The sequence below is a fragment of the Canis aureus genome, chromosome 36 (assembly GCF_053574225.1).
Source record: "Canis aureus isolate CA01 chromosome 36, VMU_Caureus_v.1.0, whole genome shotgun sequence".
Classification (NCBI taxonomy): Eukaryota; Metazoa; Chordata; class Mammalia; order Carnivora; family Canidae; genus Canis; species Canis aureus.
In genome coordinates, this window is record NC_135646.1 from 12907298 (window position 1) to 12921770 (window position 14473).

The 14473-nt window shown below is 36.5% G+C and overlaps 1 protein-coding gene across 1 annotated transcript in view; it reads left to right on the forward strand.

Annotated features, from left to right (window-relative positions):
• ACADL (acyl-CoA dehydrogenase long chain) overlaps nucleotides 1–14473 on the forward strand; it is a 47264-nt gene that overhangs the window by 23868 nt on the left and 8923 nt on the right. The window contains exons 9-10 of the mRNA XM_077885470.1: nucleotides 9614–9741; nucleotides 11864–11950. Of these exons, the coding sequence (XP_077741596.1) occupies nucleotides 9614–9741; nucleotides 11864–11950 (215 nt within the window). The remainder of the gene's footprint in view (nucleotides 1–9613; nucleotides 9742–11863; nucleotides 11951–14473) is intronic.

The following is a 14473-nucleotide window of genomic DNA, read 5'->3' on the forward strand; positions in this document are numbered from 1 at the left end:
ATGCTGGAAGCATATTTTAATACCCAGAGAAAGGATTTAGTTAAGAGGGAAGGATTGTAGATATGAAGAAGGTAATCAACTGCATATGATATTTGAGAAAGTGTTAGGATGTGGGTGCCAAAGCCCAGGTAAGACAGGCCTTCCCACCCTTACAGCAGAGATGTGTTTCCTCTATTGTAACAGGAAGAAAAGAGGAAAGGATGGGTATGGGTTCAGTCAGATACTTAGCTCTGTTGGTAGAAAGTTGCAAAAGCTCTTTTATGAAGGCTTCCATTTCCCTTACATAATATAGGGAGACTCGGTGCTTGAAAAACAGGTGAGTCAAAGGGTCACGGAGGTGCCCAAGGAGAGGAAGATTTGAAATACCCCTGCAAACTGAGACCGAACCATCTTGGAAAATACAGTAAGGCTGCTAGCAGTATTGAGGACTCAGCTGAGGTTATGATCATGGGTTTATAGTAGTACCTTCTGCTTTTTTGTATATTAGATTTACTAGAAGAGTTTAGCTATCCAGGATCAAGCACATAGAAGGTGGATGATTAAGCACATTTAAGGTTGTGTTTTGCAAGGAACTTTAAGGTATTTGCCAAAGAATTCAGCACATAGTGGCCATAATCACTAACCATGCCAATCAAATATTAGAATCTAGTTTCTTCTTAAATGGTTTATAAACAAAGCAGTCATAAAATTGGTTAAACATTTTACCAGCAAAAAACCTGGAGTTGGAAATCTTCTTGAACAGTCTGAAGTGGAATGACCTATTAGATGATGGCCTTTATAAAGGACATGGCAGAGATGACACACTTTGGTAGCTTTTTAGGACCAGCATTACATAAATTAACTTCAGGCATGGCTAAGCCCTAGCTCAGCTACTTGTATCTCCATCTCTTTCTCATTTGCAAGGTGTGAATAATATCTGTAGCTACCTTATAGAATTGCTGTGAGGATTAGATGATACATTCAGAGTGCTCAGAATATTGCCTGACAAAGTAACCATTCCCTGAAGTTTGCTATTTTTTCCTTTACATAATGTCTTCCTGCATTTTGTTCCAGTGAAGGGAACCTTTTTATCCACTTCTTGCTTCTGGTCTGGACCTATCCCAGGCCGTTTTGAGAATTATGTGCTACCTGTATGTTAAAAAGTGTTAACTTTTTCCATTCTGAAAAAAACTTCTTTATATCCTAACTTTCTTATTGGCATACAGATCTAAAAGTAGTTGTTCTGAATCTCAATCTAAAATGAGGCATACACTTTAGAAAATATTTTTGAAAATGGCATGATTTGACTTGCCTAAATTGTGATTTCCTTTAGAGTAAGGGCTTTATATTTTATATTCCTTTTCATTTGCATATCATTAATTTATACATCACAGTGATTCTCAGTGAATGCCCTCTTCCCCCCAGGCATTTAGAATTGTCAGGAAGTGGGGTACATACCAATAGGGGGGTATAGTTGGTATTTAGTGCTCTGGAAGCCAGGTTTGTTAAATGTGCAATACTTCACAGATAGTTTTGTGTAGCAACCAATTGTCTCACTCAAAATGCTGATATTCTACCTTTGAGAAATAGTGATATACATAATTTATTCCTTTTGGTCTCACTGAGCAAATATGTATTGATTGCCTTCTAAAGGTTGTATGCTGAAATGTCATTTCATAGGTGTGATTCTGAAAATACACACTGTAGGCTCCTAGCAATATGAAGTGGTATTACTCTGTGACTTTCTGAACTTTACCCAAAGTGCATTATAGGCATACTTAGAAGATATTGCTGATTCTGTTCCAGAATATTTCAATAAAGCAAGTCTAATGAATTTTCTGCTTTCCCAGTGCATATAAAAGTTAGGTTTTCACTATACTGTAGTCTTTTAAGTGTGCAACAGCATTATGTCTAAAAATTATACATACATAAGGGACACCTGGGTGGTGCAGTTAGTTAAGCATCTGACTCTTGGTTTCTGCTTAGGTCTGATCTCAGGGTCATGAGATCGAGCCCTGCTGGGGCTCTGCACTCAGTGTGGGGTCTACCTAAGACTCTTTCTCCTTCTCCCTCTACCCCTTGCCTGGGCATGCACACACTCTCTCTCTCTCAAGTAAATAAATCTTAAAAAAAAAAACTAAAAGGGGATCCCTGGGTGGCGCAGCGGTTTGGCGCCTGCCTTTGGCCCAGGGCGCGATCCTGGAGATCCGGGATCGAGTCCCACGTCGGGCTCCCGGTACATGGAGCCTGCTTCTCCCTCTGCCTGTGTCTCTGCCTCTCTCTCTCTCTCTCTGTGACTATCATAAATAAATAAAAACGTAAAAAAAAAAAAAAAAATTAAAAAAAAAACTAAAAGGTGTGCATACTTTTGTTAAAAAATACTGTATTGCTAAAAATGCTAGCCATCATCTAGCCTTAAGGGAGTGGTATTCTTTTTGATGATGAATGGTCTTGCCTCAGTGTTGATGGCTGCTGACTGATCAGGGTGGTGGTTGCTAAAGGTTGGGTGGCTGTGCCATTTTTTTTTTAAGACAACAATGAACTTTGCCACATCCATTGACTCTTCCTTCAACAAACAATTTCTCTATAGCATGCAATGCTGTTTGATAGAATTTTATCCACTGTAGAACTTCTTTCAAAATTAGAATCAATCCTCTCAAATCCTGCTGCTGCTTTATCAACTAAGTTTATGTAATATTCTGAATCTTTTGTTGTCATTTCCACAGTCTTTACCAGTAGATTCCATCTCTAGAAAACCACTTTTTTGTTCATCTGTAAGAAGCAACTCCTCCTCTGTTAAAGTTCATTATAAAATTGCAGCAATTTAATCCCATCTTCAGGCTCTACTTCTGATTCTAGTTCTCTATTCCTACCACATCCTCAGTTACTTTCTCCACTGAAGTCTTGACTCCCTCAAAGTTATCTGTGAGAGCTAGAATCAGCTTCTTCTAAAACTCCCATTAATGTTGATATTTAAACCTCTTTCTATGAATCATGAATGTTCCACTATCTATGGCAGCTAAAGCCTTACGATATGTGTTTCTTAAATACTACAACTTGAAAGTCAAAATTACTCCTTAATCCACAGGCTGCAGAATAGATGTGTTAGCAGGCATGAAAACAGCATTATTCTCATTGTCCATCTCAGTGAGAACTGAGGTGATCAGGTACATTGTCAACGAGCAGTAATATTTGAAAGGGATTTTTTTTTTCCTGAGCGCTAGATTTCAGCAGTGGCCTTAACATATTTGATAAATCATTGATGATGTAAACAGATGTGCTGTTATCCAGGCTTAGTTGTTCCAGTTCTAGAACATAGGCAAAGTAGATTTAGCACAATTCAAGGACCCTAGGATTTTCAGAATGTCCAATGAGCATTGGCTCCAACTTAAAATTACCAGCTGCATAAACCCCCAGCAAGTAAGTCAACCTATCCTTCAAAGCTTTGAAGCCAGGCATTGACTTCTCCTTTCTAGCTGTGAGGGTCATAGAGGCATCTTCTTGTAATGTAAGGCTGGTTCATCTACTCTGAAGATCTGTTGGTTAGTGTGGTTAGTCTTTGTTCATTATCTTAGCTGGAATTTCTGGATAACCTACTGCAGCTTCTGCATCAGCACTTGCTGCTTCACACATGATGCAACCTCTGCCAACTTCATACTTCTTTAAATTTCTCACTGCTCTCAGTTTTCATAGAATTGAGGAGAGTTAGGGCCTTCCCCTGGATTTGGTTTTGTCATAAGGAAATGTTGTGGCTGGTTTGATCTTTTATCCAAACCACTGAAACTTTTCTATATCAGCAATAAGGCTGTTTCACTTTTTTATCACTCACATGTTCTCTGGAGGAGCACTTTTAATTTCCTTCAAGAACTTTACTTTTGCATTCTCAGCTTGGCTAACTGGCATAAGAACCGTAACTTTCAGCCTATCTTGGCTTTTGACATACCTTCCTCATAAGCTTAATCATTTCTAGCTTTTGATTTAAAATGAGAGGCATGTGACTCCTTTCACTTGGACATTTAGAGACCATTGTAGGGTTATTAGTTGGTCTTATTACAGTATTTTTGCATCTTAGGGAATAAGGCTCAAGGAGAGGGAGAGATATGGGGGAATGACTGGTCAATGGAGTGACACATTTAATGATTAAGTTGACCATCTTACATGGGCGTGGTTTGTGGTAGTTCAGAACAAGAAGAATAACAACATCAAAGATCGCTGATAACCATAACAAATATAATAATATTGAAAAATTTTGAAATAGAGAATTACCAAAATATGACACAGAGACACAAAGTGAGCAAATGCTGTTGGAAAGATGGCACCTCTAGACTTGGTCAATACAGCGTCACCATAAACCTTCAAGATGTAAAAAAAAAAATGCAACATCTGCAAAGCGCAATAAGGCAAAGAGCAAGAAAACAAGGTATTCCTGTGATAGCTTTTGCTTCTGAAATCCAACCACCACAAGTTTCGTGCCTTTAGCCCTATTATGAAAAAAGTGAACATTGGGGCACATGGGTGGCACAGTTGGTTAAGTGTCTGACTCTTGGATTTGGCTCAGGTCATGATTTCAGGGTCATTAGATCAAGCCCCACGTCAGGCTGTATGTTCAACACAGAGTCTCCTTAAGACTCTCTCCGGCCCTCCCCACCCCAAAGAGGTGCATATGCTCTTTCTCTCTCTCAAATAAATAAATAAATATTTTTTTAATTACAAAATAAAAAGTGAGTCAAGCATATTTTCTATATCCTTGTAAACCTATATATTTTCTTTTACTAATATGTATACTAAATAAATACATATATTTTGATAGCAAAAAGAGAGGAGACAGTTTTAATCCTTTTCAAAGAAAGTATGGCCTTCTTTCAAAGATAGTTTACCAAAATCTCACTAGGTGGCAGTAGCATTGCTTCCACTAGTATATTCCTGATACCTGTCTACTATGATTTTCCGAGTAAATATGTATATTCTCAGATTTCTGAGATATCTCTTCTAATCTTTCTGTTTTATTGAAATAAGTATCTTTGAATAATATTTTCATATTCAATCTAGGAATGTATTCAAGGAAGATTAACAACCAATACACTGCTTACACCTCCTATTCTAGAGCCGGGTATACTATCGTTCCAGTTATTAAAATGAAATAGAGGACCTTTAAATGTCATATCATACTTAGCCAGATGCCATTTTCTGATCATTTAACTATTCAGTTTGCTTCCTTTTTGTCATCCTTGAATTTTGAATATTTGGGGCCTTTCTGACCACTTGGATGCATTTCACAAAAAAAAAAAAAAAAAAAAATCATACTCTTTTTAGGAGGGAGACCAATCATACTTAAGTAGTAATTATTATAGTGTTTTCATCTCTTTTCATTCATACTCTCTATATTTGATATAAAATCTTATGATTTTTCCAAAGGTTAGTAAAATGGTAAAATTCAGATATTAAATAATGATAATGACTCATTTATTGCATTGTTTCCTTGTGCCAGACACTGTGCTAAATGAATCATCTCATTTTTTTCTTCACAACTCTCTATATAACAAGAATCATATTTACCCTCATTTTACAGATAAGGGGATTGAGGCATGAGGAGGTTAAGCAATTTTCCAAGATAACACAGATATTGTAACTCCAGAACCTATACTCTTAACTCATAACACTCGTTTTACTACCCAGAAATTTAAAGTCAATAGATTTTTTTCTTTCCTCACTTCCTTCACCCATGGGCAATGAAGTAAAAATTCAATGTTCTTTTCTAAGACAAGCTTTTAGTTATTTCCTATGGGTACACTCTTGATTCTAAGAGCACAGAATATTACAAAAAGGAATAGGAGAGGGAAAAAATAGCACTTCTTCTTTACATCCCTACAAAAAGTAATTACCCAGTTCTTAAGACCTTGAATGTGGGGTTAATTATCTATAAAATTAAATGGCAAACCTAAGATATTATATTTCATATTTGAGTCCTAAAGTATTAGAGTATAATTAATGGTGTTGTTTAAATGGAATATGGGCCAGATGACCTCTCCAAAGTATATTCCAATTCCATAATTCTGTGATTCGAAGAGTTATGTCATTCAGAACTCTGAAAAATACTCTGATTCACTCAGTAAGTTTCGAGGATATTTTTAAAATGCTATCTGCAGGGCAGCCCGGGTGGCTCAGCGGTTTAGTGCTGCCTTCAGCCCAGGGCCTGATCTTGGGGACCCGGGATCGAGTCCCACTTCGGCTCCCTGCATGGAGCCTGCTTCTCCCTCTGCCTGTGTCTCTGCTGCTCGCTCTCTCTCTCTTTCATTAATAAATAAATAAAATCTTTTTAAAAAAAATGCTATCTGCAGTATTGTCTATTAATGATTATTAATGAATATTTAAAAATACTATAAGTGTGTTGATCATTCACAAAAAGCACTTTGTTAATAATGTGTGGTACAATTATTCGCCACCATCCATTACAGAATAATTTCTGAAAGCATGAGGCAATATCTGCAGTGAAGAGCCAAGACATAATCTGTATAGTAGCACCCAATGTGATGCCAAGAATATGTAAATATTTAATCTCTTTATCCCTAGAGAGTAAATTATGTATTCTTGGAGGCATTAATTTCTTTAAACCTGTAGACCTCACTAAATGTATTTAAGCAAGAATTCTAAATGAGCCCATCCTGGTCTAAAATTTAACTTCAGCTTCTGGAACTTCCCAACATTCCTAGAGAAATAGCTGTCATGTGAGAGAATTGGGCTTAGAGATCTTGATTCTCTCACAATGTAAATAGTGTATAAGGTCTCAAGTGTGCCATCACAGTGGAGAGAAGGCAAAATTATCTTAAGAATTGTCAGATTCTCGTGGTGCCTGGGTGGCCCAGTTGGTTGGGTATCTGACACTTGATTTCAGCTTGGGTCATGATCTCAGGGTCTTGGGATCAAGCCCTGCATTGGACTTTGCTCCCAGTGAGGAGTCTGCTTGAGATTCTCTCCCTCTCCCTCTGCCCCTCCCCACTGCATGCTCTCTCTCTTTCTGTCTCTCTCTCTCTCTCAAATGAAAATAAATAATTTTTTTAAAAAAGAGTTGTCAGATTCTCCCTTATTTTCCAAATGAAGTGTTATAGTGTCATTGAACTAAACCAGGAGTAAGCTTAGAGGAATATGAATATATAATCATCTGTTTTCAGTGTATAAAACAGTATTTCCCCATTTTCTTTCATTTCTTCTTCCATCTTTTGATTTTCTGTGAGTAATCTTGGTTATGTAGGGTGGCAGTGGGAAACTTGGTGCTGATTAGATGGTAGAGATTTAGCTTAATTAAATACAAATGACTAGAAAGGGAGATAGATCACATAAGGGAAAGAGTGAGAGGGGAAAAAGGTTTTGATGTGACCCAGCATGTTCTGGATTAGAGGCCAGGATACAGAGGTGGAAAAAGTGTGGTGCTAACCTTCCTACTGCTTGGTTTGGGAACCATCAGGTACCAGTCATATTGTTTGTTTCTAGAACAGGATGGAATAAAGCCAAGGGAAAGGCAGTAAGTTGGGTTTTTTTTTTATTTATTTTTTATTGGTGTTCAATTTACCAACATACAGAATAACCCCCAGTGCCCGTCACCCATTCACTCCCACCCCCCGCCCTCCTCCCCTTCTACCACCCCTAGTTCGTTTCCGAGTTAGCAGTCTTTACGTTCTGTCTCCCTTTCTGATATTTCCCACACATTACTTCTCCCTTCCCTTATATTCCCTTTCACTATTATTTATATTCCCCAAATGAATGAGAAATAATGTTTGTCCTTCTCCGATTGACTTATTTCACTCAGCGTAATACCCTCCAGAAGTTGGGTTTTTCATTGGCATAGTAGTTATATTGATACATCTCTGAGGAATCTCTCCGTTCAGAGCTCCTACTCCTCTTGGCACTCAGGTCTTGCCTGGTCCTGGGTCTTATTATATTCCTTTTCTTCTCTTTTCTAGAAATGGAAAGTACCCAAACTGTTCCCACCACAGTGATGCTAAAAGATTAAATTTTGTTATTTGAGCTATACCAGTAGGAATGGCAGGGCCAGCATCCTCTTGAGAATCTGGTCCCTAGAGCCTTCCTCTTGGGGGGACTCACTCATGGCTTTGAACTCGCCAGTGCATAGGCAGGACACATTAATTTCTAGTTTGAATTAAACAGTGCCATCTTTGTCACTAACTTCCATGCCTTTATCTGGATTTCCACAAGGAAGACAGCCAGTTGACCATAACTGGGCCTTGAACCTAAGAGGCCAACTAGAATGGGGTGTATTTCAGGGGGCTACCCAAAGTTGGAAGACTAGTATATCAAATCCAAGCCAGTTTCCTGAAGGAGGTTTAAGAGTTGGTACCAAAGAGACCAGATAAAAACTCGGAATTCCGGGTTAAGAGCCAAAAATCTGGAATGTAAGAACTTTGATTAAAATGAAAACAGTCAAAAACATTTAAGAATAGAGATTGATCTTGAAGGCTAGTAATAGGTTGTCTACGGCCAGCAGGAAAAAGTATAAAATATTAACATTGGCCATTCCAGATTATTCAGTTCAAGGTAGAGGCTAGCTATTGAGAGGAATAAGAGGGAGGGCAAAGAGAGATGAAAGAGGTTGGAGGTTACTGGACTTTGATCTCTTGAGTGCTCTGATGCTGTTATTCTACTACATTCTATAGATCTAGATTAAATACTTTGTAATATAGGGATTTCATGGCTCAGTGGTTGAACGAGCAACTGCCTTTGGCTCAGGTCGTGACCCTGGGGTACTGGGATCAGGTTCCCCATCGGGCTCCCCATGGGGAGCCTGCTTCTCCCTCTGCCTATGTCTTTGCCTCTCTCTGTGTGTCTTTCATGAATAAATGAAATAAAAAATTTAAAAAATAAATAAATCTTTAAAAATACTTTATAACATAAAATAATGTCTAATAAATATTTTAATGCTGTCTCCAGCTTGTTATTTTACTCCAAGACAAAGAAGCAGAATAGAGAAATGTGTATATTTAATTTCATTAATAGAGACAATTTATTAAAAAAAAAAAAAAAGGTGGGGGGGGAGGAGACTTATTCGTGGATTTAGATTCTGGAGATAAATAGGTGTTTTCAACAGCTGTACTTGAAGGACTGTACCACCAGATGGTGCTCACCTATTAAAGCCATGCTATTTTTCTTTCTTTTTTTCCTCAAAGATTTTATGTATTTATTTGAGAGAGAGAGAGAGAGAGAGTAAAGGGGAAGCCGACTCCTCGCTGAGCAGGGAACTTGATCAGGACTTGATCTCAGGACCCCAAGATCATAATCTGAGCTGAAGGAGACACTTAACTGGCTAAGCCACCCAGGTGCCCCAGCTGTGCTGTTTCTCAAGCAGTTTCCTTACGTGGTCTAAATGTTTTAATCTAAAACATGAGATGTTATTTATGTATTTATCTCTTTTTTCATCTTTTAGTACAAATTTCTGTAGCAATTAATAGAGTGGGCTTTAAGTTGAAGCTATTTAGTTAATATATACCTCTTTAAGAGGAAGAAAAAAAATCTGGTAATTCCACTTTTGTATTGCTATAAAGATCTTCTGTTATAGAATTTCTGATATGCTAGGTGACTAAAAATGTGCTCTCTTTTTCCTTTCATGTCCTTTAAACTCAAGACGGTGCAGCATAAGCTAGCTGAATTAAAAACACAGATTTGTGTGACCAGAGCTTTTGTAGACAGCTGTCTCCAGCTGCATGAAAAGAAACGTCTGGACTCCACCACTGCCTCCATGGCGAAATATTGGTATGCGTGCTTCAGTAATTAAAATGTGGTGTTTGCACAGACTATTACGGAATTCTTCCAACTTTAAACTCCGCCTTGAGGGTCTTAAAGGAAGAAGGCTGTAAAAATGAAAACTAACAGTAAGAACCAACTTTTTAAAAAAAAATGCTGAAAGGTCCCATTAAGCCTATTTATAATCTGCCAAAAATTAGTCAAGTTGATTTAACTTTTAGCTTGCAATTGAAAATAAGATATTAAGATACTGAAGTAGGGTGACTGATGAGTTCATTCAAGCAGTAGTTTAATTTCAAATTATCTGATGAGTGGTGCTATAATAAGACAAAACAGAACAGTAAGACTTGGAGTCCTGAGATGGAATCCCAATTCTTTCATTAATAACTGTAATTAAATTTAATTCTCTCTGGGCCAGCATTTTGATATCTGTGAAGTGAGTAGATTGGACTGTATTTTTCTATCTAAAATGTTATCCAAATCTAAAAAATTTTTTTGAAAAATTGTCCAATCAAAAGTTGCACATGTTCTACTAAATGAAAGGGAAAATGTCCTATTAAGCTTGAAAGACTTTTCATTCGTATTAAAGATGAGCTAATTGAAAAGAGACTCCTATAAGGCTTTTGTGTATTTTAAGATGTAAGAACACAGTTTAAATCAGATTCTGGAAATGGGTTTGGTTTCCTTTGCTTTAAAAACAAACATTCTCACATCTCATTAGCCCAAAAATAACCTAGAAAAAATTCCTGTCATTATTCATTAACTTGTGTTTGGTTCAATCAGAAATAGAATGGGGAAATATACAGAATAGTTCTTTATGTAATGATTCCAAAATAATAAAACTGGCAGGCTGAAATTGATGTGGAATTGCTAGAAACGTCTACTTTGGGGGAGATATTTTACGTTTATTTTATAGCAAGTTCTTTAGTTGGAAAAGGCGTAAAAATTTTTTAGGTAAGATATTTTTAGAAAAAGAGATATTCAGATAGCTATTGACCTTATTGTTCTTTGAAAACACTGTTTATAGACATATTGTTACTTCACATTGAGGCAGAGGAAGCAACTAGTTGTAGCCCAGTAAATATTTCACTAAAATATTTGCCAAATGCAAAAATGTATAGAATTCCAAATATTGTTGCCACCCTGAGTCTTATCTGTTAATCATTATATTGTTACTGTGATTATTAGGAATATCTTCACCTATCCTATGGCTTGAGTTAAAAATTATTTAAAATAGGAAAATGTGGATATGCTTACTTTTGCTTTGTTGAAAGCACTATTGAAAAATAGATCCAGGGGTACCTATTGGGTTCAGTCGGTAAAGCATGTGACTCTTGATCTCAGGATCATGAGTTCAAGACCTACATTGTGGGCAGAGGTTACTTTACAAAAGGAGGGGTAAAGTTGAAAAGCATTTTGAACTTACGTTTCTATATTAAGATGAATAAAATCTCTACCAGTTATCTTATGAATTTTAATGATAGTTAAAATTACTGTGATAAGATCAATCAAGAATATTTCTCAAGTATTTCATATACTTTGGGAATAATAAAAACCAAATCATTTAACAAGTTTCCTATATAATGGTATGTACCTTAATAGTAGTCTATCTACCCTTTTAGGCTTTTACTTTTACTTTCAGTTTATTTCTGAAAATCCTTAAAAAAGCTTTTTTTTTCACAGTTACTGAAATTCCAAATTGCTTCAGGTAGAAGTGACATCTTTGGAGGAAAAGAGATATTATATGACAGAAGGAAATAGATGGCTGTTTAACTATATAGTTAATTTAGATCATGCAAAGAATCTAAATAAATAGACCAAATTCAGATTTTTACTTTGTCCTTTTCAGGCCTGAAGTAGCCAAAACCTAATAGTCTATGTTTTCTACATTTTATTTCTAGCCTTAACAAAACCCAGCCAGAACTAAATGATGAAGAAAGTATTCATTATGTGAAAATGGTCCAGAGATTAATTTCATATGTAACTTATAATCTTTGGTTGGCTAATGTCTAATTGTAATTATTTGATAAATTTATGTATTTAAATAGAAATAATCTGTTTTCTGATCGTGAAGCACCTCATAAAAATCCATTTGAAATGTTCCTTTTTGCTTTTTATTTTGGTCATCTAGGACATCTGAGTTACAAAACCGCATTGCTTATGACTGTGTCCAGCTCCATGGAGGTTGGGGGTACATGTGGGACTACCCAGTTGCAAAGTGAGTATGGTTGTTGTGTTACATTCTTCCAGATGATGTGGAGAAAAAGGAAAATTTCTTTACTCTGTACATTGAGTGTAGAGGAAAAAGATGCAAAATTTTTGTATTTATCATCTCTCTACAGAGTGTTCAAGCAGATGAAACAGCTTCATGTTATCAGCTTGTAACTAGGATTTTATCATTTTTAAAGAAAATGAAGAGACCAATATAATAAAGTTTGCCTTTATAAGAATGACTCTATAGGAAGATTAATATCACATTTTTTATAGTTGAATGATATTGTATTTTATTGGTTAACCATAATTACACAGGTTATTTCGACTCTTTTATTGTGATAATAAATACTGCAACAAAACACCTTTAAATGTTTGTCTTAGATACATGTGTTTTCTATTACTACAGGACAGAGTTCCAAAAGTAGTATTGCTGGTTCAAAAGTATGCATATTTTACATTTTAATACTTTGCCGGATTATTTTCTCTAGTTAATAGCAACGCATACTCAAATGAAAAAACATTTGAGGATAGTTTATCCTCCTAAATAATGAATGGTCTTGCTTTTTGAACCTTGTATGAATATAATGGGTAGAAGATAGATTATTATTCTCCCTTTAGTTTGCATTGACTATTAAGTATTTTATTTTCCTGTAGTAAGAACATTTAACATGAGATCTACCCTCTTCAAACATTTTTAAGTGTTCCATACTCTATTGTTAACTATAGGTACAATATTGTACGGCAGACCTCTAAAGCCTGTTCGTCTTGCTTAACTGAAACTTTATGCCCATTAAGTAATAACTCCCCATTATCCCTTTCCTTTGTTCCTGGCAACTCCCATTTCTCTTTGGTTCTGAGTTTGGCTATTTTAGATACCTCACATAGGTGGAATCATATAGTAGTTGTCTTTCTGTGACTGGCTTATTTCATTTAGCAGAATGGTCAAATCCATCCAAGTTGTCACACATTGCAGAATTTCCTTCTGTTTTAATGTTGAACAGTATCCCATTCCATTTTCTTAATCCATTCATCTGTGCATGGACATCATCTGTGCTAATATTGCTTGGAAATCCTGGTTTCAATTCTTTGCAATAAATACCTGGAAGTGGGATTTTAAGATCATAGAGTAGTTCTTTCTAATTTTTTGAGGAACCTCCATACTGTTTTCCATAGTAGCTGCCCCATTTTATGTTTCCCCCAATAGCGTTGAGAAGTTTCAGTTTCTCCACATTCTTCTGAATGACAATGAGCATTTTTTCATATATCTGTTCATCATTTCTATGTCTTCTTTTAAAATATCAGGGGATCCCTGGGTGGTGCAGCAGTTTAGCACCTGCCTTTGGCCCAGGGTGCGATCCTGGAGACCTGGGATCAAATCCCACGTCGGGCTCCCAGTGCATGGAGTCTGCTTCTCCCTCTGCCTATGTCTCTGCCTCTCTCTCTCTCTCTGTGTGACTATCATAAATAAATAAAAATTAAAAAAATAAAATAAAATATCACTTTTTATTTTTATTTTTTAAAAAGGATTTTATATATTTATTTGAGAGAGAACAGGAGCAGTGGGGGGTAGAGGGGTGGGGGGGGGATGCAGAAGAGGCAGAGGAAGAAGCAGGTTTCCTCGCTGAGCAGGGAGCCCAATGCAGGGCTTAATTCCAGGACCTGAAATCATGACCTGAGCTGAAACCAAGAGTGAGTCACAACTGACTGAGCCACCCAGGCACCCCTAAAATATCACTGTTTAAAAGTAAACATTTTAAAAAATTGGCATTTCAGAAAAAAATTTAAATATGAAAAGGATCAAGGTTGTCATATCTTAACTATTTAATTATTCATTTTGCTCTAGAAAACAGTCAAAAGTATTAATTTTTTTAAAGAGAATTTTTATTTCCTTCGAAAGGGATAAAACAGACCTTTTTTTTTTTTTTTTTTTTTTACTCTTACATGTAAGTATTTTTCTGAAGATTTATTTTTTATTTTAGAGAGAGAGCTTGTAGGGGGGAAGGGGAAGAGAGAGAGGGAGAAGGAAACCCAAACAGACTGGGCCCAGCACAGAGCCTGATGTGGGGCCTGATCCCATGACCCCGAGATCACAACCCAAGCTGAAACCAAGAGTCAGCTGCTCAACCCACTGCGCCACCCACACACCTCTTACTTAAGAATATTCTTGTTATCTGGAGCAGTACTAGTTTGTCAGTAGGCAGCGTCCTCTTCCATATTTCTTCCTCCATCCATTTCTTCTTTCTCTCTTCCCATAGTCTTTTGCCTTAGTCATCTCTTGACGGCATTTCTCCTCATTACTCTAGAAAATACACTTTTCCTCTGATTTAGCAATATTTTCAGTTTATAAAACCTACTCAAGGAAGTTTTACTAGATGGAGAGAAGTCCAGTTGAGTTCTGCATTTGAGAATGTGAATGCTGTGGGCTTCTAAAAACTTTTTCTATTCTAATTTTAATCTAAACACAGACTATCTGAAGGGAAAAAATATCAAACTAGTATTCAGACTGACTTTCAAATTTATCATTTTG